The 27,479-nt window shown below is 37.0% G+C and overlaps 1 protein-coding gene across 1 annotated transcript in view; it reads left to right on the forward strand.

The window, feature by feature from the left end:
* AEBP2 (AE binding protein 2) overlaps positions 1-9,668 on the forward strand; it is a 63,079-nt gene extending 53,411 nt beyond the window's left edge. The window contains exons 6-9 of the mRNA XM_082740648.1: positions 1,167-1,234; positions 4,781-4,894; positions 7,521-7,547; positions 8,098-9,668. Of these exons, the coding sequence (XP_082596774.1) occupies positions 1,167-1,234; positions 4,781-4,894; positions 7,521-7,547; positions 8,098-8,143 (255 nt within the window). The 3' untranslated portion in view covers positions 8,144-9,668. The remainder of the gene's footprint in view (positions 1-1,166; positions 1,235-4,780; positions 4,895-7,520; positions 7,548-8,097) is intronic.
* Positions 9,669-27,479: the final 17,811 nt, after the last annotated feature.

The raw sequence follows: 27,479 nt of genomic DNA on the forward strand, positions 1-27,479 counted from the left end.
CTTTTAGTAGGCAGACTATGCACTGATAACTGTACATTTAAGTTTCCTTGAAACCAAATAAGCAATTATAGGAAATAACCATACCGTTTGCGGAAAAATATGTTGTGAGGTACATACTGTGCAGTTGACCTCATTTGTCTTACTTTAATTGAAACGTTTTCTTTCGAGCCTTCTCCAGAAGAGGTCAGCAGAATCCTAGTTACCAGTCAGTTGGCTTGCTGTGGTTGGTTGGTTTGCATTGTTTTCATGTCTTATTTTTTTGTTAGAGGTATTTTGTTTCAGCATCTTCAGATCTGTTGTTGGGTTCTTAAGTTAATCTCATTGTTCCAGATCTAGAATTAGAGTACTTAACTATTGGTTTGAAATAATGAGAATAGAAGGTATTTTTATTTTTGTATAAAGTGCTATTTTTGCTTAGTTCCTAATACATTTTGAGGTGTGTGGCTATTTGCAGCTTATATTAGATACTGAGATTTAGATTATGAAAACAGTAAGATGCTAATTTTGTTAACATAGAAGTTACAAGAGTTATAAAATACAATTTCGGTCAGTTATTTAAGCATTTCTGTGAATTTTCAGAATCTCTTAATGAGTAACAAGTATGTTGCCCTTTCTACGTTTTATATAAGTCTTTATTCAGGTTGATCCACTATTTAACTTTGATCTGTAGACGCAGATTGGCTCAGGTTTCATTTAAAATAACACAAACCAACCAGCAAACAGAAACATGCAAGCAAACAACAAATATCTTAGTCATAAATTGAAGACTTTTCCTATCTCAGCTGTTGTTATTTTTTCTTTACTTTTCTATTTGTTCTTTAAAAATATTTCAACCAATAATGAATTTTTCGTTGGCAATCTAGCTAATGTTCAGACTTTAATAGATAGTAAAGTAAATAGCATTTTCAGGCCCTTAATAAAGTTAACATTGTGTTAGTATTTGCAATGCAAAACTTCTTCAACTCCTTTTTTCTCTTTTTCTTTTGTGAAAGTACATTATCAAAGGTGAAGGGTCTCAAAGCAGGTCAGAACAAAATATTGTAGTAATATCTGGTCTAGGATATGAACTTAGAAAAATCTTAATTAGAATCAGAAGTGCTTTTTATTGATATATTAAAACAATGTTCTACAAATCATTTTTATGATCTCTTTTATATCATTACTAGGTAATAGCTAAGAGAAAAGAGGATTCTGGAAAGATAAAACTTTTGCTTCATTGGATGCCTGAAGACATGTAAGTATTTGGAATACTATGTATAATGAATAGACTCTCTTATTTTTATTAACCTCTTATACTAAAAAATTTGGATTTGAATATTATAAAAGAATTACAGAAATTAAACTGCAAAACATTTTGACTTGTCCGTATTAAAAAAATAATCTGTGAAAGCTCTTACAGTACCTGCGTCAAGGTATAACTTTACAACTAGCTTTTTTACTATTTTTAATAAAAGTTGTTATAGCAGTTTTTAGTCATTTTTAGGATGTAATCATTTTTAGCATTTTTCAGTGACCCTTAGGTATTATGCAAGCAGCTTTAATTGTGGTTTTGTTTGAATCATTTATTTAAAAAATTTCTGAGTAATTTCTAGCACACAATGATATTTTATAGAAAAATCACTTGGCTAGTTTTCTAGCAGCACTGTGTTTTTCTGACCCAGGTGCTCCTTAATTAGACTTTTCTTTCCCTTTCTCCCTTTCTTCTTCTTTCTCTTACTTCTTCCCCCTTTCTTTTCTTTTCATTTCTTTCTCTTTCTGATTTTATTTATTTAACAGAGAACACAAGGAGGGGGAGGGGCAGAGGGCAAGAGAGAAGGAGGCTCCCTACTGAGCAGAGAGCCTGATGGTGAGGCTCCATCCCAGGGTCCTGAGATCATGACCTGAGCTGAAGACAGACGCTTTAACCCACTGAGCCACCCAGGCGCCCCTTAATTAGACATTTCATACTTAATTTTCCTTTTATCTTTTCATTAATTTTTTTTTTCTTGTTAGAAAAGGTAATGAAAGTGTATCTTAGAAATTTTGGATAAAATAAAAATTTCCAAGAATAGAATAATTTTTTTATTAACATATAATGTATTATTAGCCCCAGGGGTATAGGTCTGTGACTCACCAGGTTTACACAGTTCATAGCATTCACCATAGCACTTATCTTCCCCAATGTTCATAACCCCACCACCCTCTCCCTAGCTGCTCCCAACCCTCAGTTTGTTTTGTGAGATTAAGAGTCTCTCATGGTTTGTCTCCCTCCCGATCCCATCTTGTTTCATTTATTCTTTTCCTACCCCCGTAACCTCCCACGTTGCATCTCCACTTCCTCATATCTGGGAGATCATATGATAGTTGTCTTTCTCTGATTGACTTATTTCACTAAGTATGATACCTTCTAGTTCCATCCACATTGTCGCAAATGGCAAGATTTCATTTTTTTTGATGGCTGCATAGTAAGGATAGAATAAATTTAAGAGGATGGAATCTCATTGTGTATACTTGGTTTTTCATAAATCTTTAGTATGTGGTTAACATTCGTCTTTGTTATTAAATATTTTTCTATAATGTTTCTCATTCTAAGGACATGTTAATGTGCTGTGAATTAAGAGTTGTTTTTTTTTTTTTTTAGATTTTATTTATTTGTTTGACAGATCACAAGTAGGCAGAGAGGCAGGCAGAAGGGGGGAATGCTTACTGTTTTTTTAATCATTTTTCTTAATGTTATGTTAGTCACCATACGTACATCATTGGTTTTTGATGTAGTGTTCCAAGATTCATTGTTTGTGTATAATCCAGTGCTTTATGCAATCTGTGCCCTCCTTAATACCCATTGCCCTCTTTTTTTTTTTTTTTTTTTAAAAGAGGAGGGAGAGAGACTGGGGTTAGGAGGAGGGGCAGAGGGAGAGAGAGAGAATGGAGCCCATCGTGGGGCTTGATCTCACAACACTGAGATCATGACCTGAGCCGAAATCAAGAGTCAAATGAATTAAGAGTTCTTAAATAGATTTTGGAGTTTACAATACATGCTAGCATATTGGTAAAGAAATCTGGCTTTTTAAAAAATCCTGTGCCTAGGGGTTACCTGGGTGGCTCAGTGGGTTGGGCCTCTGCCTTCGGCTCAGGGTCATGATCGAATCAGGCTCTCTGCTCAGCGGGGAGCCTGCTTTCTCCTCTTTCTCTGCCTGCCTCTCTGCCTACTTGTGATATCTCTAATAAATAAAAATCTTTAAAAAAAAAAAAAATCCTGTGCCTATTACCTGCCATTAATGTAGAACATATTTTCCACCACCTTCCCCTGGCTCCATCCAGGTTTTGTGGAAATGCTACTGTAAAATATTTTTGAAATGGCTTTGTAAAATTTATTTAGTGGGCTCTTTTTTAGCTGAAACATTGAAAGTTGTCCATTCTTCTCCACTATTAAAAGCTATTAAAATCAGTACACAAACTGCAAAATGTTACAGTTTTTGATACTCATTGCCTTTCTGAAAGTTTGTGCCAATTATAATCCCACCTTTTACATTAGAGAACTTATTTCTCTGGCTTACTATTAATACGTCAATTATTATCCTTTTACATTTTGTATTTCTATAATTACATGTAAGATCATTTTTAAACATTTTAATCTTTGGTGAATTGTTGGTTTGTGTCCTTTGTCTCCCCTGTTCCTTTTCCCCCAGTAAATATTTACCTGTTTCATACTGATTTGTAAGAGCTCTTTTTATATTAAGGTTATAAACATAGTTGAAGATAAATTGAAATATATGTGTATTCTTAGTATTCTGGAAATTGATCAGTCCAAGTATCTAAATGCTTTTATTTGAACTTCCTGGTAGGATTAGATTTCTTTGAATTCAGGATTTGATCACATGTGCATTTTTTTCCATGGGGTTTATCTAGTGGAGTGTTTACTTATTTAGTCATTAAAAAACTTGGTGTCACCATGAGGAATATAGTCAATAATAGTGTAATGTGATACGGTAACAGAGTAATGTCTAAAATTGTTGAATTACTATGTTTTGGAAGTCAACTGTACCTCAATAAAAAAAAATAAAACTCATTGTCAAAATGTCATCAAGTCAAGCTCAAATATGAATTTAGTTAGTAAATTAAAAGACAGTGTTTTATAATGCATGATTCTGAGTTTGATGTGGCTTTGCCACCAAAAATTCCTAACTCATTCTCAAATTCATGCCTGAAATTTCACTGCCACTTTTTAGCTGAGACTCTGCATCCTTGCTGTTCCTTGGCTCCTGAAAAGCTTGTTAACCTAGGTGACTCAGTCACACTAGCAGAAAAGTCTGGGTAGTGTAAGGTTATACGAAGAGTACGCTGAGCCTCTGCCTTCGGCTCAGGTCATGGTCTCAGCGTCCTGGGATGGAGCCCCGTATTGGACTTTCTGCTCAGCAGGGAGCCTGCTTTCTCCTTTCTCTCTGCCTGCCTCTCTGCCTACTCGTGATCTCTCTCTCTGTGTCAAATAAATAAATAAAATCTTTAAAAAAAATGGGGCGCCTGGGTGGCTCAGTGGATTAAGCCGCTGCCTTCGGCTCGGGTCATGATCTCAGTGTCCTGGGATCGAGCCCCGCATCGGGCTCTTTGCTCAGCGGGAGCCTGCTTCCTCCTCTCTCTCTGCCTGACTCTCCGCCTACTTGTGATCTTTCTCTCTGTCAAATAAATTAATAAAATCTTTAAAAAAAAAAAAAAAGGGAAACCCCTGGTTTCCCGGGGTGGAGGGAAGAATAAGCTTTAAGATTAATGTTATTTCATTTATGCTTGTTTTTTTAATTCATAGTCTGCCTGATGTGTGGGTGAATGAAAGTGAACGACATCAGTTAAAAACTAAAGTAGTTCATTTATCAAAGCTACCCAAAGATACTGCCTTGCTTTTGGATCCAAACATATACAGGTAATTTAATTCTTGATTTGATGTTTTACTTTTGAATTGTAATATTAAATCTCTCTAAATTTTGGATATAAGGTTAAGACTTATTTTTAAGCACTAAATTTCAGTACCAAGCATAGTTGGCTTTCTGGAGCTTTGTATATGGAAATTCCATTATATAAAGATTTATAAATTTTAGGATCCAGAAAGATAATATTTTGGTAAAGTTTATATGCCAGTTTAATTCCAGATTTATCTTACGTAGCTTAGATTGTAATATATATAGTATTTCGAAAATAAGTGCGTCTTATTTAAGTATGTAATTCTTTTTATGATACCAATCTTTTGTGGGTCTGGGAATATATTCCATGTGGCCTAAAATACCATAAATGGTTGAATTTTTAAACTTATACTCCACCCAAACTTTTTAGGAGTACAGTTTAAATATTGTTGTGTTTGTTTTTAAGAGGTAGCTCAGTGTTCACATTGCTAATAATTTTCTGATCTGACCTTTGTTTTAGTGTGCTGTGCTTATGGAGGTATAGGGGGGGAAGGAGAAGAGACCAACATTTCTGACTATGTGCTGAGTCACTTTGCTAGGTGCTTTACATACACTTCATCCTCACAGCAGCCTGTGAAGTAGGTGTTACTATCTCTGTTTTACAGATTGGAAAACTGAGGCAAGAGTTTAAATAGCTTGCCCAAGGTTACACAGATAGTATGTGACTGAACTCTCCTTACTGCCTCCATCCAAATGACATATACTAGGGTAATTCAGAAAGTGGTGAAAATGCTTAAGAAGCACTCTTCATGAGCAAACTTGTGTGTTTTTAAGATCAGTTTTAATTTGATATGTATTTTGCATAGAAATAGGTTGAATAAATAGCATATAATAATTGATAATACCAAATGTGAATTTTAGTTATCATAAGGAGACTGTGTCCTATGCCAAATTCTGAAGCAATTAAACACTTTGAAGGTTCTGTTTATTCTATGACTCAATTTTTTGGAATGTAATTGAGTATAATAAGATTTCTTATAATTGGAGATACCTTTGGAGAATGAAATTCTAACATAATGGGCCTTGCCATGTGGAAACACTGAGACTCTAGAGTTTTCCCTACTCCCCCCCAAATTTAAAACATCTGATGAAGGTGCTAATAATAAGTACCATCAAAACTTGTTTTTTTGTGGGATGCCTGGGTGGCTCAGTTGGTTAAGCAGCTGCCTTCGGCTCAGGTCATGATCCCAGTGTCCTGGGATCGAGTCCCACATCGGGCTCCTAGCTTGGCAGGAAGCCTGCTTCTTCCTCTCTCTCTGCCTCTGCTGCCACTCTGTCTGCCTGTGTTCACTCTCTCTGACAAATAAATAAATAAAATCTTTAAAAAAAAAACAAAACTTGTTTTTTTGTGATGAACTGTGTTAGAGATTAGCGTAATAAATAGTGAAATTACCTTAAAGGAGAAGACTGAAGGAAATCCACTACCAAAAATATGGGAAAGTCCAGATTTACCTTTTTCTTTATAAGAAAAATAATTGAATATTCTTTATTTACTGGTACTTAATTTAGGGTTTATTTCTGCTTACTCTTTGAAGGGAGTAATTAAAATTAGCATTCTAGAAGAGTGATATTTTGGGAAAGCCACCCTGCTATTAGAACTGGTTGTAAACATCCCTTATGCAGAGGGTTGGCAAAGGGGCATGAATCTTAATTACAAGATTCAGACTAACTTCTGTGTTTCTGCCCTGTGTTCTACTTGCCCCTCTCTAAGGGTCTTCCTTTTTCACAGACCAGCTTATTTTTGTAATTCTTGTGTATACTGTAAGCAAATTAGATATTTTAGTGAATATTTTTAGGGACTTAAAAAATTCAGGTGCAGAACTACTGTCCAAAAGAGCATAGGAAGTGCATTTCATGTTTTCAAAAGTGTACATCTGCAGTTCTTACTGATTTCATTTTTGGGTAATAAACATGTTTTTAAGACCTATTAAATGCATCTGTGGAGTTATTTTTCTTTAACTGTATTTTACCCTCCACCCCCAACCCCTACCTGTTCTTAACATTTAATTTTGAGTCTAAACCTTTATGCTTCTCCTGTTCTGGAAGTTAGCATTAAGTCTTTCCTAAAGTTAGCATTAAGTCTTTCCTAAAGTATTTAGAATAATATTTATAGATTAATAGAACTGGCTACATCTGCTGTGATGTAACATGTGAGCAAGGGCTGGATTTGGATTCGGAAAACTTATGAAATTAAGTAAAAAAGCAATTGTTCTAACTTCTTTTAGGAGACTTGAGACACATCTCAAAATGAAAGCATGATAAACCTAAAAATATACTCAAAATGAAAACTAGAAAGAATATTTACTTAAGATTTAAGCATCAGTTTTAAAGTTCTCTTTGGTTAACATGCATGTGTTAAGCATGAGAATCTCTTTTAGAATCAGATTACTTTAAAAAAAATTATTAAAAAGCTGTATTATGTAACCGAGTTTGTAATTATTAAAGTATGAAGGCTTTGGAAATAAATTTTAATGATCAATGATTATCACATTGCTTATATCATTTAATGTTTTTAATGTCTCTTTTGAAATACTTAATGTGTTTTTGATTCAGTCGAATAAAATAATATTCTTTTTTCTCTTTTTCTAGAACAATGCCGCAGAAGAGGTTGAAGAGGTAAAAAATAAATAAATACATAAAAAGCAAACAAGCGGGGACACCTGCAGTCTTAGTCACTGACAATGGGTTTAGTAAAAGTTGCACATTAGAGTCAACCCCTTTCCTTTTTTTTTTTTTTCTTAAATCCAGTATTTAGAATAATATTTATGCTTAGTGTAAACATTCTGTGAATGAAGTAGGCTCTTCTGTGGAATATATTAATATATTACTGTATATCCACATTTTCATGGAATGGTACTGTGGGAGACTGAGCAAACACTCTTCTGGCAACTTAGTGGAACAGCTTCTTAAAGGCTTTGCATGCTTGCTGCTTTAAGCTGCTTTTTCCCCCCTTTTAGCGATTACAGTAGTTTATATTGGAAAGAAAACAATTACAACATGTGCCCTTAAAAATACCAAAAGCACTGTAAGGATGTTTGTCTTGACAGTGTCTATTGATTTGAAGTCATATTAGGAAATATTTTGACAATGAAAATTATCAAGAGATAATTTACCTTTCGATTATGATAAATAGATGTGATTGGTTGCCATTTGTGTTCTTTTGCAGAACTCTGATAAGAAAAGTGTTCAATTTGTATTTAAGCAAACAGTGAACGACATTTGCAATCAACTAAAAATTCGTCTATCGAATTAGGGCTGAAAATTTCTGTTAAAGAGTGTTGCAGTATGTCTGGTGGCTCCCTTTTCAGGACTAGGGTTTTCTCATGGAGTACAGTATGTTAATATTTACCTTATATAACTAATCTGTTAACGGTTTTTGAAAAACCTCTATTTCCAATTATTTGAATAATCCTCATATTTTCATTTTAACCTATATAAGCCTCTAATTTTTTTTTTTTTTTCTGAGGAAAGCATTTGGTTTATGAGTTGCTTTTTCTTAACATAAAAAAAAAATTTTTTTTTTAAAGTATTTCAAACTGAATCCTTTATGCACCAAAGTTGGTTTTGAAAGGAAAATAAAATCACTTTCTTGCTTGGTAAGCAAGAAGCCATATGGATTTTTTTTAACTTACAGAAATGGAAATATGTGTAACTTGTTAGTATTGTATCAAACAAATGTTGCATAGAGATAATAGAACATTGCTTGTAAATAATTCAGCAGATTTGTAATATATTTTTATATTATGAAATGTACTGTAGATGTTTTTCTAGAGGCATGAAAGTTAAATGTATATATTATGGGTAGAAATAATATTGAAGGATATTGTAATTCACTAGTGCTGCCAGAGGAATTGTTAATAAAGCACCTTCTTTAACAATAAATGTCTTTGCAGACTTAAGGGACTATGTACTACTGTTAATATCTATAAGAACAAAACACATTGAACATCCTTCCAGAAAGTCTTTTGAGGGAGGACCTATACCCATAATAGAATTATGGCACTCATTTCTGACAGTGACCGTGAAATCAATTATTTCCTTACTGTTGGAAGGACATATTGTAAAGTATATGTGGTTATATGCAGTCAAACTGCAGAAAATACTCCTGATTGAGGAGTTTTCACTTTACTACAGTGATATAAAAACCAGCAGTTTTTACACTAAATTTTTTAAAGAAAAGAATAGACAAAAATATAGAATTAAGCCTTTGGTTCCAAAATGGGAAAGGTTCCATGATACATAAATCATTTCTCATTTACTTTAAAAAAATTTTAAAAATAGTAAAAATTATGGGAGACTTTATTCGTTAACAGTGGGGTAAAGAGCTATATACATGAAATGAGTCATATAAAATTAAATGAAGTGCAAATAAAAGCACTGCTACTATAAGACGTTCTGGAATGGTTGTTTAATAAGGGTATTATCCATTTGATCTGTAGCAAATGTGATTTTATTTTTGAAGAGAAAAGCAGTGTGTTTTACTTTTTTTTTTGTTTTCTTTTGCTTAAGCACTTCATCATTTGCTTTATTCTGTATCTACGAAGTAATCTGCAATCTTCTTTGTTATTTTAAAATTTTGATTTGTTATAAAATTGCCAAATAGAAGTGTTTCAGATATATAGTTTGTACCTGTATTTTTTATTTTATTGCCTCATGTTCTTGTAAGTCATTCTTAATTGACCGATGATTGTAGACCTTGCCTGAGTATTTTTTCTAATAAAACAAAAGCAAATCACATTTAGCTTCAAAATTGTAACAATTCAATTAAATTTTAAAACGACATCTGAAATATACATCTCATATTTTCTTGAAGGGCACAACAAATAAGTTTTTTCATTGTTTGGAAATATTTAGATGTCAAAACCAAATTTCATGGTTATGGATTAGCTAGCCTCTGAGTACTTAATTACTCATGGTACTTTGCTGCTTATTTGACTTTGGTCCGATACTATCTATACTAAAACACCAAAAGGAATATGGAATTAAAATGAAATAGTTTTATAACTTGTATATATACATGTATACACGTGCAATTAAGATTGGGAAATAAGTGTGAACATTTTAACCAAAAATAGTTTATTTAGTGATGTTTACCATTTATATTGTTTCTCCTAACCCCCATATCTGACATATTTGGAGTATGGCACCTGAAATTATCAGAATCCATTGTCTGGTTCAGCAGCAGGCAAACTGGCACCCACAGGCGTGTATCCATTCATGTATGTATTGTCTGTGACTGGTTTCTCCCTGTAGTGGCAGAGTCGAGGAGTGAGAACGTAAGGCCTGTAAACCCAAAATACTTAATCTCTGACCTTTTAAGGAAAAATTTGCCAGTTCCTGATATAGTCGATAAAATTTTGGAAAATAAACATAGGCCACACAAATTAATCTACATTTTAATCTAATAGTATTAATTTTGGTACCAAACCAGTACAGTAACTTTTCAGTAAATATTGTTATATATTAGGTACCTGCAACAAATGGTGTTTTTTAAAAAAAATTATACATTGAAATTCTTAATAGTTACCAACATTTCACCATTTGTGTTTTTGTTTCCTTAGGACTAAATGAGAATTGTAAATCAGATTATGTTTAAGCCATAAGGCACACCTGCTCTATATAAAAGAATTTTGGAAGTGGAAAATATTGTAAAATTTTAAGTTTTTTATTTTTCTAATAAATTTTTTCCTATATAAATTTTCCCTAAAGTGGACACACATGAATTCTGAATTTCAGATGGAAGGAAATTAAGATGAAGAGTAATTAACTCTCAATACATATTTTAAGATTTGTTTTACTCTGATTGAAAGCATTGATAATTATGTCAGTAAATCTTTGACTGTAAAACTTCTTTCCCTTTCACACCTTAATAAAATGTTTTAAATACATAAGTATTCTTAAAAGGATAGAATTTGCTAGTTATTTAAAAAATCTTTTATTGTTTGTTATTTGAATTCTTGTTTTAATAATATATGATTAACAGAAATGTTACTCACTCTGAAAAAATTTAAAATGGGAAAATATGATTGAAGTCTATAAAATAGTTGGTGGGTGCTTTCTATATACTTATTATTATTTTTAAGTCTTTTTAATATGTCTGGGTAGTTCTCTAAAAGGCAAACACAAATTCTTAGTTTAGGTATGATAAACTGTTATTTATCTGTCAAACAGGGCCTAGGGTTACAGACCTACAAGGAGATGCTAATAAACAGTCTTTCTTAAGAAAGGTAGTTAAATCCTGTATGTCATTTGAATGTTTTGGAGTTTTAAGACTTAAGCAATCTCTATACCCTGGGGCTTGAACTCAACCCTGAGATCAAAGTTGCATGTTGCACTCATCGAGCTAGTGAGGCACCCTGAATGTTTTGGGTTTTGGGGGAACCGTAATGGTAAATTTTGAAAATGAAAAATACTCTTCTAGAAAATGTAGACTATTTTTTAGAAGGATAAAGTTTCTTAAAAATTTCATGCATACTTTTCTTTTTTTAATTTAATTCTTAGAGAATGTGACATCGTGGAGGACTTTATAATTCCAGCACTACAGCTTTATATTTTTTTTAAAAAGATTTATTTATTTATTTATTTGTTGGGGGGGGGGGTTGGGGAGGGGTAGGGAGCAGGAGGGAGAGTCTGAAATAGACTCTGTGCTGAACGCAGAACCAGATGCAGGGCTCAATCTCCTGACCCTCATTACCACCCAGATCACATCTTGAGTTGAAACTGAGTCAGACGCCTAACCAACTGCACCAATCAGGCGCCCCAGTAGTTTTAATATAAATAAGGGTCTGCAGCATTCTTTTTTATCCTTTTAGGTTAGAGTATTTTGTCATTTCTAATGGTTATGAACCTCAAGAGCCTTAAAAATGTAATGAAATGCTGTATTTTTATTTCTAATTAAAAAAGACTTAAAATATTGACATAGTCCAATTTATTTTCTGAATCAGGTTTGGATGGTATATAATACATGGTTCTATTACTCTGAAAATTAAAAAGGAGTTGTACGTGGCTACAGCAGGAGTTACAAAGCACATTTTTTCCCCCCTCGGTCAGTATTATTTTCACTATACCAAACTGCTTTTTGCAATGTGTGAGAGGAAATAAATGTACATTGTAATACCACTGTAAAGTTGTAACCACTGTAAAGTTGTTTTCACTGTTTCTGCCACAGCCAGTCCCTAGCATGATACATGGCATGAAATAGTCTGTAAGACAGTCTGTTTGTTGAAAGGGTGTTACAGGTGAGTACTTGTTGCAGGAACATGTTTTGGAGAATTATGTCCATAAAACACTAATAGGATAGAACAATCTGGCTTAAACCACACTGTGATAATATTTATGTACCTTTATTTATGAGCCTATAAAGGGAGATACACTTCTGTTTGTCTGAACATTCTCAATATAAAGGATTATTGATGTTACTATATTTTTACATATTCAGTTGTAATGTAACCATTTGGGGTTTATTTTTATTAATAAGGGGCTCAATTTAGTTTTCCATTTTTTATAATACCTCAATTTATGATATGAATAACATTTTTTTTCATTTAAGCCAACATATAGTAGATACTTAGTTTCAGATGTTATGTTCAATAATTTATCAGTTGCTTATAACACTCACTGCTTTGATTTAAATTTTTAAGTAATAACACTACTTTGAAGGAGTTACCCAATATTTGATTTCTTTATTTAAATGTTTTGTCATGGTCCCAGAACATTGCCCCCCGAAGAACCTGTTTTCCTTTTCAGTATTTATATGCTTCTGCTAAAGAAAAATCTATGTGTTACAAATCTTAGGAATTTACTAAGAAATTGCCAAGGACTTACGTGTTCCTATTAAAACCATTTCAGGAATTTATTTATGCATAATGCACCTTGCGTAAGATTATTAAATTTGGGGCCTTTTTCTGTTTAGTAAAACAGTTTTCTTAGAGACTGTATAGCAAGGGAATAATAATAGATTGTAAAATGTGGGCATTTACTCTTTGATAGCTGGGTCCAGTGTAAGTAGTTTAGTATAAACATCATCGAGCATTGCAGAAGAAAAGGTGTAGGTCAGAAGATTCCTAGGGTAGGTCTTTGAATTTCATAAATTAAGGAAACCTAACTGGTTTCTTCTTAGTACTTGAATATTTTCTTAATACCTGCTTAATAGCTTTAAAAGAGTGTAGCAAATGTAATAAATGTCATTCTTTATAGAAGTTAAGAAAGCTTATTTAAGGGGCGCCTGGGTGGCCCATTGGGTTAAAACCTCTGCCTTCGGCTCAGGTCACGATCCCAGGACCTGGGATCGAGCCCCGCATCGGGCTCTCTGCTCAGCAGGGAGCCTGCTTCCTCTCTCTCTCTGCCTGCCTCTCTGCCTACTTGTGTCTGTCTAAATAAATAAAAAAGATCTTAAAAAAAAAAACAACTTATTTAAGTTTCTGTGTATCTCCCTGTATGTTCTTCCCTAAATCAACCAAAATACCTAGTTTTTTATTTAAATGCCATTCGTTTTCTATTTAAATGCCATTTTCTATTTAAATGCCAATCAGCACTTCATTCAGACTTTGTCTTCAACATCGGTAGTATTTAAGAAATATTAATTTTAGTTTCTCTCATTAAAATTATTGCCTAAATGAAGAAATTAATATGTAGGAAATAGCGATAAAAGTGAAAATCCTCACTTTCAACTGACCACACATTTTTGGTCTCCAGATAAATCTTTTGTTGAGTCCTTCCCTGACTATTTCTGTGCTTGCTTCTTAACCAACTGAGCCACCCAGGCATCCCTGTGCTTGCTTCTTAAATTGTTAAACATTCAGTTGTAGGATTTGGCTTTTACTCAAGACCTCTGTTCTTTATTCTTTTTTATGTCCTGGTATGATGTGCCATAAATTATCTAGTCATTCCTACTGGTTGACATTGAAATTGTTTACAGATTTGGTGTCATATAATAAATACAGTAGCATCCTTGAAAATATATTTGGAGTGATTTCTGTAGTGTAGTCTCCTGGGAGAGATGATTAGCTGACTTAAAGAGTTAGTGAGTTGGGTCTTTTTAAGTTTTGGTATTGCCAAAGTTTTGGTGTGCTATAAACATAAAATATCAACTGAATGTGTTTTTCCCTGCACTGTACCAGTACTTAAATATCAACCTTTAAATTTTAATCAGTCGAAGTGGAAAGTGGGTTATGAGAATTGCCCGGGTTGATTCTCAGTTCAATTGAAAACTAGCTTTGTGGTTTGGGGAAGTTGAACTTTTGTCTTTTTTTTTTTTTTTTTTTTTAAGATTATTTGACAGAGACAGCAAGAGAGGGAACACAGCAGGGGGAGTGGGAGAGGGAGAAGCAGGCTTCTCGCCAAGCAGGGAACCTCAGGTGGGACTCCATCCCAGGACCCTGGGATCATGACCCAAGCCAAAGGCAGAAGCTTACTGAGCCACCCAGGTGCCCCATGATTTTTCATTTTGTAAAATGGCATGCTATGGTTACTTAGTTGATACAATTTGTATAGTCCTTGTTTTGATCATGGTTTGAAAGAGTACAGTCTTAATCTTTGTTTTCTTACTCCTTTTTCAAAAAAAGATTTAATTATTTTAGAGCATGTGAGCGAGTGGGGGGAGGGTCAGAAAGCGGGGGTGGGGGGATATAAGCTGACTCCCTGCTGAGTGCAGAGTCCAACGTGGGTTTCCATCCCATGCACCTGAGATCTTGACCTGAGCCAAAATCAAGTCAGAGGCTTAACTGACTCAGCCACCCAGGTACCCCTGGATCTTCTAATCCCCTTAAACTCATTCTAGACTTGGTCTTTTATCATTGGAAGAAATCTCATGTAAGTTCCTTCATCTTCTGATTATTCTTGGGGAATAAGAAGCTCTCCAATCACATGTAATCACAAAAATAATCTCATTTTCATCTTGACTTCAGTATTTTATTTCTGAGTCAGTTTTAATGTTACAATTAGATGAGTTTTGACAGATGCACATAACCATGAAATCAACAATTACACAACATTTCCGTTGGCCTCCCAAAGTTTCCTCGTGCTTGTCTGTATTGTGTCCTCCGCAGCCCAGGCCAGCCAAACACTGAGCTATAGTCTCTTAATATAGATGGGTTTCCATTTTCTAAAATTTAAATGAATCATATAGAGTGTACTCTATGGTGTTTGGCTTTCACGTAGCATGACGATTTTGAAATGGAACAACAAATATGCTAAATATTTACATTTCCTACTTATCTAGTGATCACATTTTATCTGTTTTCTATTTATATATTAAGTAGGTAGTGGGAGCACAAAATTACCTGAACTCTACTGACTTCAGGTTATTATTCCAGATCATCACTTCAGATTTATTAAGTATGAAAGACTTCTGGGATGTGATTAGGCAGTGTTTAAAGAAACCTTTAAGGCAGTTTTTTAAAAAGCAGTTATCTGTTTAATTGTAACTTATTATCAGTTTTTAAGATAGTTGTGTGGCCTAAGATGGAAGTCTTTGGGTGTTTATACTGAAGATGTTAGAGCAAGTATTTCTACCAAAGAAATGTGTTGTGCCATACTAGGGATGTCCTGAAGTTAACTGTTAGTGTTTGAATTTAATAAACTATTAATGAAACACAGAATCTTAGCGCCTCTGCGAAGTTCAAGGGTCTCTGCCCTGGATGCTAGGGGTTCGGCGATGAACAAAATAAATATTCTTGATCTCATGGAACTTAAAAGTGTGTGGATGGGGGATGACAGACAATATGTAAATGAGTAATATGTACAGAGGGTTGAGGTGGTATAAGTTCTATGAAGGAAAAGAAAATGGAGGGAAGGACAGAATTTGTCATGCATGTTAAGTAGGGTAGCTCATAAGGCCTTACTGAAGGGTTATACTTGAGCAAAGCCTTGTAGGAGCTTTAGTGGGAAGTCATGTAATATCTGGGGAATAAGCATTCCTGGCACAGAGAACAGCAAGTATAAAAACCCTCGAGGCAAGATCATTTATTCAAATGTACATTTCGCTTACATTGTCTTAGCATGACTCCAGGCATTGGTGATGCTGTGTTTAACAAGACATTAAAAAACATTAAAAAGTAATTTTATCTTTGCGGAGATGGGAAGCCGTTGGAAGGATTTGAGCAGAGAAAAGTGATGTTCTGAATTGTTTTTAAAGAGTCATTCTAATGACTGAAGAATTGACTATAAGGGAGCAAAGGCAGAGGCTGGATGAGCATTTAAAAGACTGTAAGTATAATCTGGAACCAGAATGTGTGGTGGTAACAAGTTGGAACTTGGAAATTCACTGGAGGTAGATTTGCTGAGAGTTCAGATGTGGTATGAGAGTTAAGAATGAGTCCAGGTTATTTTGGCATGATACTGGTTAAAATAGAACTGCCAGCCTCAGTAGTTATGGGAACGACTGCAGGATGGACAGGAGGGAGCTGAATTAAGCTTTGAATGGTTTATATTGGGATGCTTATTAGACAGCCAAGGTGGAGGTATCATGAGTTAGGGGAATTTATTTTTTCCTTAAAAAAAAAAAAAAAAGGATTTTATTTATTTATGAGAGTGTGTGTGCAGGGGGAGGAGCAGAGGAAGAGGGACAAGGAGACTCAGTGCTGAGGGTCGAGCCCAACACAGGGCTTGATCTCTGGACCCTGGCATCATGATCCGAGCTGAAACCAAGAGTCCTAAGCTTGACCAACTGAGCCACCCAGGCGCCCCAATTTAGAGGAATTTATAGTAGAATTGATTTAAGGTAGAAGACCAGTGAATACAATTTACATACTTTCTTTGAAAATCTAGGTGAGGTTGTTAAATTTCACCTCCAGTGAAGAGTTTATAAATTCCTTGAGAGTTGGCTTGAGCAAGAGCAGGACCTGGGTACTTTCCAAACAAGCAGCAAGCTGCATTAATTCAACCTAAGACCTTGTTAGAAACAGATACTTTATATGCTTAACAGCTGCCAAATGATGGTAAACAATGATCAATGGTTCAAGTTGATTGTGATAAAAAATTTAAGTATAGTAAGAAGATGTACCAAAGGTAACCCAATTAAATCACTTATTTTTAACGAACATGGAAATACTTCATTTTATTTATTTCATTTCATTTCATTATTTAAGATTTTATTTATTTGAGAGACCAGGAGAGAGAGCATGAGTGGGAGTGGGCAGAGGGAGAGGGAAAAGCAGACTCCCCCCTGAGCAGGGAGCCCAACTCTGGGCTCCATCCCAGGACCCTGGGATCATACCTTAGTTGAAGGCAGACACTTTACTGACTGAGCCACCGAGGCGCCCCTATTTTATTTTAAAGATTGATTTATTTTAGAGAGAGAGAGAGAAGCAGTCTCCTTGCCACGTGTGGAACTGGACTTGGGGCTGAATCTCACCGCCCTGAAATTGTGACCTGAGCTGAAATTGAGCTGGAGGCTCAGCTGGCAGAGCCATGCAAGCACCCTGGGAACATCTCAGGTTTTATTTTGTATTTCAGCCAGAAATTTTTTAGAATTGAAATTTAGTTGATAATACAATGTTACATTAGTTTCAGGTATACAACCTAATAATTCAACAGTTCTGTACATTATAAAATGCTCTATTGTCTAAGCTGTGCTTTTCATCCCTGTGACTTTTTCTTAGACATATTTTACTTAGTGGAATATTAAGTCGATCCATCTTGCAAAGGACAAGATTTCTTTTTTATGGCTAAGTAATATTCCATTATTATTACATATAGTGTGTGTATATATATATGAGATACATGTACGTATACACACCATAGCTTCATTGATCTACTGATGGACAATTAGGTTGCCTCCATATCTTAGTTATTATAAATAATCCTACAAGAATTATTTGAATTATTATTTGAATTAGTGGTTTTATTTTCCTTGGGTTAAATGCCTAGCGTGGGGATGTACTGGGTCATAGGGTAGTTCTTTTCTTAATTTTTTGAGGAACTTCCATGCCGTTTTCCACAGTGGCTGCACTGTCCCACCAGCAGTGCACAAGTGTTCCCCTTTCTCTACATCTTCACCAACGCTTGTTAATGTTTTGTCTTTTTGATATTAGCCATTGTGACTGATGTGAGCTGATAGCTCATTGTGGTTTTGATATGCGTTTCCCTGGTAATTAGTGATACATGAGCACCTTTTCACGTGTCTGCTAGTCATCTGTGTATCTTAGGGAAAATTTCTATTCAGATCGTCTGCCATTTTTTTTTTAAAGATTTTATTTATTTATTTATTTATTTGACAGAGATCACAAGTAGGCAGAGAGGCAGGCAGAGAGAGAGGAAAGGAAGCAGACTCAAGAGAGCCCAATGTGGGGCTCGATCCCAGGACCCCGAGATCACAACCCGAGCCGAAGGCAGAGGCTTTAATCCACTGAGCCACCCAGGTGCCCCCGTCTGCCATTTTTTTTTTTTTTTTAAAGATTTTATTTATTTATTTGACAGAGAGAGATCACAGTAGGTAGAGAGGCAGGCAGAGAGAGGGGAAGGGAAGGAAGCAGGCCCCTGCTGAGCAGAGAGCCCGATGCGGGACTCGATCCCAGGACCCTGAGATCATGACCTGAGCCGAAGGCAGCGGCTTAACCCACTGAGCCACCCAGGCGCCCCCGGTCTGCCATTTTTTAATTGGATAATTATTTTTTTAGTTTTGTGAGTTCTTTATATATTTTGGGTATTAATTCCTTACTGGATATATCATTTGCAATTAAGTGAATTCTCTAAATCTTTTCCTTAATATGGGTTAAGTGGGCATTAATACTACCATTTGGAATAATGGGAATATTGAACATTTATCAAACACCAAGTGCCAGACTCTCTTCTAAATATTTCAGATATATTGACTCATTTAATCCTTAAAATAACTCTGCGAAGTTGGTATCACTCCATTTTATGGTGCGGGAAACAAGTGCAGAGAGGTTAAATGGTATTTCCAAAATCACATAAATAGTATATATTTGGAGAAATTTCTTGAAGAATTTGTGAATGGTATCCCAGAGGAAGTGACTTTCAAACTGGACATAGGATTTTCCAGAGGAAATGGCGTGTTCAAAGAAGACAGAAAACTTAGTAACTTACTAAGTTACTAACTTACTAAGTTACTAACTTACTAAAACACCTACTTAAAGTACTTTGAGCAGAAATGAATATTTTCTGTTTACACTTCAAGGACTGGAGAGTATGGAGAGGACGGCAGTAACGATTTCTGTGCGGTGTGAGGTGCCATGTTGGAGCTAGGCCTGGGGTACTGTGGAGGCCCAGCGAGCATTTGGCCAGTCCTGGAGCATGAGGACAGGCAGCAGTCAGGTACCTTTTAGAGCTGATGACCAAGTTAGGCTGGGAATGGAGGGGGAGGCGGAGTGGTTTAACCTGGGAGGATCTCCATGTGCCACAGCGAGGAACTGCCTGGGGTCAGGGGTCGGGGCTGGTGGTAGTGGTGGGTGGGTGGGTGGGGTAGGGAAGACGCCATGCTGAAGACCTTATCTCCATGCACCACAGGCTGGGCTCTCTGAAAGACTGATGGGAGCAATTTAAGGTTACAGAAAGGGAACTGTTGGTCAGATTTGTTTTGGCCACCATGCCTCCTAGTAGATAAGCTGGGCCTGGTGGAGTGGCGATGGGAAGACTTGGCCTGAGTTTATTACTGGGAAAGTTAATATCAGGTTTTAGTCAAATTCACTATCCAGTTCCAACTTGTTTTGGAGTGAGGTGAGGGAGTAGGACAAGTGTCCTTTTAAGGGTGCCTGGGTGACCCAGTCAGTTAAGCATCTGTCTTCAGTTCAGGTCATGATCTGGGACTGAGCCCCGTGTCGGGCTCCGTGCTGAATCTGCTTCTCTTTCATCGGTGCCCCCTCTCTCTCATAAACTTGAGCTCTGTCTCTCTTGCTGTCACTCACACTCTATCAAATAAATAAAATGTTAAAAAACAAAGCAAGTGTCCTTTTTGCTCTGTGACGATCTGTACCAATGCATGTTTTCTTTTGAAATGGGATGTAGAAATGTAATGGAGTAATACAAAATACAGTCCATTACTTATTTTATCTTTTTAAGAAATAAAACACCAAAAATGCCCTTAAAGTCCTTAGAAGTGGTCTTGCCTTATGGTGCCTGGGTGGCTCAGTCTGTTGGTGTTCAACTATTGATTTTTTTTTTTAAGATTTTATTTATTTATTTATTTATTTATTTTTTAAGATTTTATTTATTTATTTGACAGAGATCACAAGTAGGCAGAGAGGCAGGCAGAGAGAGAGAGAGGAGGAAGCAGGCTCCCCGCTGAGCAGAGAGCCCGATGTGGGGCTCGATCCCAGAACCCTGGGATCATGACCTGAGCTGAAGGCAGAGGCTTTAACCCACTGAGCCACCCAGGCACCCCTCAACTATTGATTTTGGCTCAAGTCATGATCCTAAGGTTGTGAAATCAAGTCCCATGTCAGGATTTGCACTCAGTGGGGAGTCTGCTTGAGATTCTCTCCCTCTCTCCCTCTGCCCCACTCCTGCCCTAGTGCATGCTCTCACTCTCTCTCAAATAAATAAATAAATCTTTTAAAAATAAGTGGCCTTGGGGCACCTGGGTGGCTCAGTGGGTTAAAGCCTCCGCCTTTGGCTCAGTTCATGATCTCAGGGTCCTGGAATCAAGCCCCGAATCAGGCTCTGCTCAGCAGGGTGCCTGCTTCCTCCTCTCTCTCTCTTTCAGATCTCTGCCTACTTGTGATCTCTGTCTGTCAAATAAATAAATAAAATCTTAAAAAAAAAAAGTGGTCTTGCCTTTATGATATGTCATATTCAAACCAGCAGACAAGTCCCATCTGGATATATTTCCAATAGGGAAAAATATAACCTCATTACCATGAAACTGAGCCAAAAATTATTTGTTTTTTGTGTTCAGCATTAAGGCTTATTTTGTGACATTGTGCAAATCCCTTAGGAATTTAGCAACATAGGGAATATTTCCTAAAATAGAGAATAATATTTAGTATGGAAAAGGTAGTTGACATTTATAGTTATAGGGAAATTTGAACGTGAAATGGAAATTCAAAGCAAATTTAGTTAATATAAGATAGTTAAAATTTTATCCTTTTTGCTAGAAAAAAAAAAGGGAAAAAGAAAATGCAGAAGTGAATCATAGCAACAGAGATGTGTGTAGTGTGCATTTCCTGTGGGTGGGAATATGGGCCAGTGGGTCAGCCCAGGTGCCATACTATGAAGATTGAAGGTTGAAATACTTTTAAGATGCTCTTCTAGGATCATTTCATCCATTCCGTGGAGAAAACAGAAAGCAAATAGTTTGTTCTTTACATTTTTATTTCACTTCTTGTTTTATTTGTTTTTTACTTTTTTTTTTTTTTTTTTTTGAGAGAGAGAGAGAGCACGTGTGGGTGTGTGCATACAAGCAGGGGAGCAGGCAGAGGGAGAGGGTGAAAGGAATATTAAGTGGTCTCCAGGCCCATCTTGAGCCCGACTCAGAGCTCAATCTCATCACCTGGAGATCACGACCTGAGCTGAAATCAAGAGTCAGACGCCTAACTGACTGAGCCACCCAGGTGCCCCTTCCCCTCTTGTTTTAAAGGTTTCATACTATTATGATGAAGCAAGGTATTATTTAAAAAACTAATGGGGTGGCTCAGTCAGTTAAGCATCTGCCTTCGGCTCAGGTCATGATCCCAGGGCCCTGGGATGGAGCCCTGCACTGGGCTCCCTGCTCAGTGGGGAGATTGCTTCTTCCTCCACATCTGCTTCCCAGTCCCCCTGCTTTGCAACCTTTCTTCTCTCTCTGACAAATAAATACATAAAATCTTCAAAAAAAAAAAAAGATAATAAATGTAAGATACAGGGAATTTTTAAAAAAGATTTTATTTATTTATTTGTGAGAGAGCACAAGCAGGGGGAGTGGCAGGCAGAGGGAGAAGCAGGCTCCCCACCAAGCAAGAAGCCTGATGCAGGACTGACATGGGACTCGATCCCAGGAACGTGGGATCATGAGCTGAGCAGAAGGCAGACGCTTAATCGACTGAGTCACCCAGGCGCCCCAAGATATAGGGAAGTAAGGTACAGCTGGGGAGATGTCCACAAAATGCATGCTCTGGAATTGTATATATTTACTTAAGATTAGCTATAGACTTTTAGCTTTAAGCTAATTTATGAAGCTAGTGTAAAGAGAAAGTTACAAGAGGCATAGTGTCTATACTCAGTCATTAAGCATTAGAATCGACTGGACAGAGAGTGAGACAAATTTGCATACCTTCATATTTAATACTGACAATTAACATATAAAATGCAGGTTTCACTATTTTTGTTTTATAGATGAGTTACTAAGGTAACTTTCCCAGTACTACACAGCCAGCAAGTTGCTGAGCCTGATTCAAAACCCAGAGACCTTAGTACTATGTCTTTTTAAAGGGTGTGTGGGGCAGAGGAAGAGAGAGAATCCTAAGCAGGCTCCACACCCAGCACTGAGCGCCATCTCATGACCTTGAGGTCATGACCTGAGCCGAAATTGGGAGTCAGATGCTTAAGTGACAGAGTCACTCTGGTGCCCAACTACTGTGCTTTTTTGATAAGAGATTAATAAGTTAAAAGTATTTGTCAAGGTTGTGTTAAAAGCTTTAGGTCAGCATCTCAGAAAGAAAACAATTAGTGTCAAGGATTTTTTTTTTTTTTCCTGATGGGCTCTCTGGTATTTTATGGAATTCCTTGTTACCTTCAGAAGATTTCTTTCTTTCTTATTTATTTGACAGAGTGTGCACAAGCAGGGGGAGCAGCAAAGGGAGCGGGAGAAGGAGGCTCCTTGCAGGGCTCTATGCGGGACTCCATCCCAAGACCCGACCCAAGTCGAAGACAGATGGTTACCGACTGAGCCACCTAGCTGCCCCGGGTCAAGGAAGCCTTAACGAAGTTTTTTTGATCATTTCCTTGCCTGCTTCCACACTATTTACACTTCTTAACACAAATCTGATTGCCTAGGGATTGAAATTACTTAAAAATATTTTTTTGAAATCACTTCTAATTTATGACACATAACAAAGTAAATATGACCAAAAAAAAAAAAAAAAAAGGAAAAGGGCAGCAGTGGAAGTATTTATCTTCACTTCTTTCTTCTCTAATGTTCTTCCTCTTTGCAGATCTGAGTTTCTGACCAATATTTCCTTCTCTCTGAAGAGCTTTTCTTTTTTAAATATTTTATTAATTTTTAAATAGTCTCCACACCTAACATGGGGCTTGAACTCATGACCCAGAGATCAAAAGTCAGATGCTCTATTGACTGAGCCAGCCAGGTGCCCATGAACAACTTCTTTTAATATTTCTTGCAAGACAGGTTACTGGCTACAAATTCCATACTTGTTTGCCTGAGAAAGCATTTCTCCTTTATTTTTTTTTTAATTGAAGTGTCATTGACTACAATATCATATTAATATCAGGTATATAACACAGTGTTCAATACACACACACACACACATTATGAAGTGATCACTGTGATAAATCAAGCCACCATATGTCACCACACAAAATTGTTACCGTATTGTTAACCATGTTCTCTATGCTGGACATTGCACCCCTGTCACTTATTTTATAACTAGACGTTTGCAATTTTTAATCCCCTCCATTTTGCCCCTCTTCCCACCCCATCTCCCTTCTGGCAACCGGATTGTTCTCTGTATCTATGAGTCTGTTTCTGTTCATTTATTTTGTTTTTTAGATTTCACATATAAAGTGAAATCATATGGTATTTATCTCTCTTCTTCACTTTTGAAGGATAATTTCACAGGATACAGAATTTTAGCCTTTTTTTTCCTCTCAACACTTTATAATTTTTTTTTCTTTCAACACTTTAAATATTTCATTCCACTTTCCTTAATTGTGTGGTTTCTGAGAAGATGTCTGATGTTATTCTTATCCATGCTGCTCTATAGAGATGGTATTTTTTTGCCTCTGGCTTCTTTCCACAATTTCTCTTTATCTTTGATTTTCTGTAATTTGAATATGACGTGCCTAGTTGTAGATTTTTTTGGCATTTTATCTTGCTAGTTCTTTGAGCTTCCTGTACCTGTGGTTTGCTGTGTGACATTAATTTTAGGAAATTCTCTGTCTCTATGCTTTAAATATTTCTTCTCTTCATTTCTCTCTCTCCTTGGCTTCCCATTGCACGTAGCTATCCCACTGTCCTTGGATATTCTGTTCCCTTTTTCTTTTCTTTTCTTTTTTCCCTTGTTTTTCTAGTTTTGGAAGTTGTTACTGATAGATCCCCAATCTCACAGATGCTTTCCGCAACTGTGTCCAGTCTACTCATGAGCCAATCAAAGTCATTCTGCCCTTTCTTTCACAGTATTTTTGAAATCTAGCATTTCTTTTTTTTTTTTTATATTTTATTTATTTATTTGACAGAGAGAGATCACAAGTAGGCAGAGAGGCAGGCAGAGAGAGAGGAGGAAGCAGGCTCCCTGCTGAGCAGAGAGCCCGATGTGGGACTCGATCCCAGGACCCCGAGATCATGACCTGAGCCGAAGGCAGCGGCTTAACCCACTGAGCCACCCAGGCGCCCCCTAGCATTTCTTTTTGATTCTGTTAATTTCTGTCTCCACTTACCCATCTGTCCTTGAGTGTTGCCTACTTATTTTCATTAGTATTTTAGTACTTCTCTTACCATATTCATTTTTAAAATTTCTCAGTCTGATAATTCCAACAGGCTTGCTCATCTGAGGCTGGTTCTGATGCTTGCTCTGTCTCTTTACAATGTGCTTTTTGCCTTTTAGCCCCCACATAATTGCTGAAAGCTGGACGTGATGTGCCTGGTACAAAGAACTGTGTTATTTGGCATCAGCACAGTAGTGGTGAGGTAGGCAGAGAGGGAAGTGTGTTACAGTCCAGCCGTTGGTGGACTGTGACCTTCACCAGTGTCTCATGTTTCTCCCTCCTCGGATGGCTAGAGGAGACTAGAGTTGGATATTGACCTTATCCCACCTGGAAGACTTCTCCCAGATAAGTTAGTCTCTCATTAAACTGTGTACATTTAGGCTCTGGTAAAAGTTTCCCTTGAAGAATGCGTTGGGTGTTTTTCAAAATGTCTCCTTTCCCCCTCTTCTGGCAAAAGCAGGAGAGGACTTTTTTCTGTCTTCACTCTGAGAATCTTAGAAATCCTGGAGGTAAACGTTAGAAAACTGTAGGAGGACCTTCCCTAAGACTGGGTCCCCTTGAGTTTTTAACCTCTCAGACTTGTCCACACTGAGCCTTAGCAGTTTGCCAATTATGGTTTAGGTTTTTCTAACCCAGTGCTAGCTCCCATGGCAGTTTCTGCTCCAGTGAAGTTTTATCCACCCGTCTGTCTCTCCAGTTTTGGGAGCAGTGGCTTGCCCTGTGATCTCAATTCTCTGATGGACCTAAGAAGAGTTGCTGATTTATAATTCAGCTTTTCACTTGTTAGGACAGAGTGATGACTTCCAAACTCCTTCCATGCCTGAATAGAAACCAGCAGTTCACACTGCTAGAAATAAATAGTAACCTGCTGTTGATTTATGTCCATGGCTCTGGCGTCATTACTGTAAATGAGAATAAGTATATACAAGGGTCAGGGATGTGTTTTCAGATTGCATACTATGTGATTTATATCAACTTACATTAAGTATTCTCATGCAAAATTACAGTACAGTATTCTCATTTTTTCTTCTACAATCTATTATTCAAAGCAGAGCAACTCAAGGAAAAAAGAAGGAATCACATGAGCAACAAGGATGGCTCCAATCAGGATTGAGAAAGTCCAGTTGTTCAGTACTTCCTGAATTTCTACTCTGTGCAGTGTTCTGGAGATGCAGGAGTGAATAGAACAAAAGGCCTGCCCTCGTGGAACGTAATGTTCTCTGGAGAAGTAAGGGGTCAGACAATATTTGAGGTCGATGATGAGAGCCATGAAGAGAAGTGAAGCAGCATGAGGAACAAAAAGCTAGGTGCTGCTTTAGTGAGCAAAGTCAAGGAAGTTCTCTTTGTGGTGGTGATGTTTGAGTAGAGAGGCCTGGCTAACATGGGATGTGTGGGAGAAGCGTGTTCTGGGCAGAGGCTGTAGTTTCCCAGGCCTGAGGTAGGAGTGGGCTCAGCCTGCTGCATGAAGAGAAAGCCAGCCAGTGTGGCTGGAACACAGCAGGTGAAGGGAGACCAGAGGCATGTCAAACTTTGTTCTGTAAAAAGTGCCTGGGTGCTTTCAGGTGTCTGTCCTAGCTGCCAGTCTTTGACACTGTAGCAGGAAAGCCCCCAGAGGTGTTACATAGGCAAATGGGCATGGCCGTGTTCCAGAAAAGCCTTTTTTTTTTTTTTTTAATAAATAAAAACATGCCATGGGCCAGATTTTACATGTTGGCCCTAGTTTGCTAACTGGTAATTAAAGGTCTTAGAGGCCATTAGAGAGAGTGCTCTGAGTTTTATTCTAAATATGAACAGAGTCACTGGAGGGTGTTGAGCAGGTGAATAAAGTGATAGGACTAACCTTAAAAGGATTACTAGTTACTTCTCAGAGAACAGAGTGTATTGTTCACACATGGAAGCAGGGAAAGCTGTTGGGGGTTCTATGTGAGTCAAGGAAAGAAATGGTGGCTTCACCTGAGGTAGAAGAGAGATTGGCAAGATGGGGTATGAGGTGAGTGTGTGTGTGTGTGTGTGTGTGTGTGTGTGTGTGTCTGTAGCGGGTGACTCTGAAGGGTATTTGAGCAGTTGAGTTAAGCTTTGGGGAAGAGTTAACAAGCATGAGATTTGGTAGAGAAATTGCGTTTGGTTAAATGTGAGATGCTATTAGACATGTCAGTGCCAGAAGTGAATAGGCAGTTGGGTGTATTCCATTCTTCTCTCTTCCCAGGAGGATAAGTGAAGGTGTGAAAATTATCTGGAAGAGTGAATGGAATAAGGAAATGTGATAGAAATACTAGACAGCACTGAAATAACATGAGGTTTATTGTCCTAACTTTCAAGTGAGAACAGATATCACTACTGTGTATATTTTCCCCCAGCCCTGGTGAGCTCTGTGGGTGCAGGTGTGGAATTAGTGGAGGGTTGGTTTTAACTAGAGCTTGATTTTATTAGGCAGGTAGAATGGAGGAAAAGATTCCTTGGAAAATATGTGGTCTATGGAATGCAATTTGGGTGGGGAGTGAAAAATCAAGGGATCATAGGTTCTGGTGGACTCATTGTCTCTAGTGGGAATGAACTAGAAAAGCAGGAGTTTAGTTGGAGTGGAATGCTTGAGATGAAGACTTTGCTCACAATACATTAATTGCTATGTTAAATATCCGGCAGATCGCTCTGAGAGTGGGTGATTAAGGTGGGAGTGAGGATGTGATCACTGGATATAAGGAAGTTGAGTCACTGAGAGGCTAGAGTGTGCCACTAATCCCTTACATGCATTTTGGAATCTGAATGATCATTGGAGCAGTAGTGGAGATCAAGACTATGCTTAGAGGAAAGTGCAGACTCTAGTGAAGGTGATTGATGGGGAGTGAGCTGAGATAGTTGTAACTGCTAATTCCCATCAGCTTTGTAACTTTGCACCATCAAGTAGCCCCTTGATGTTTGTCTCTTTCTCTTTGTAGTGATGGGTCTGCGAAC

Source organism: Mustela nivalis (genome assembly GCF_964662115.1).
Source record: "Mustela nivalis genome assembly, chromosome: 7".
NCBI classification, from domain to species: domain Eukaryota; kingdom Metazoa; phylum Chordata; class Mammalia; order Carnivora; family Mustelidae; genus Mustela; species Mustela nivalis.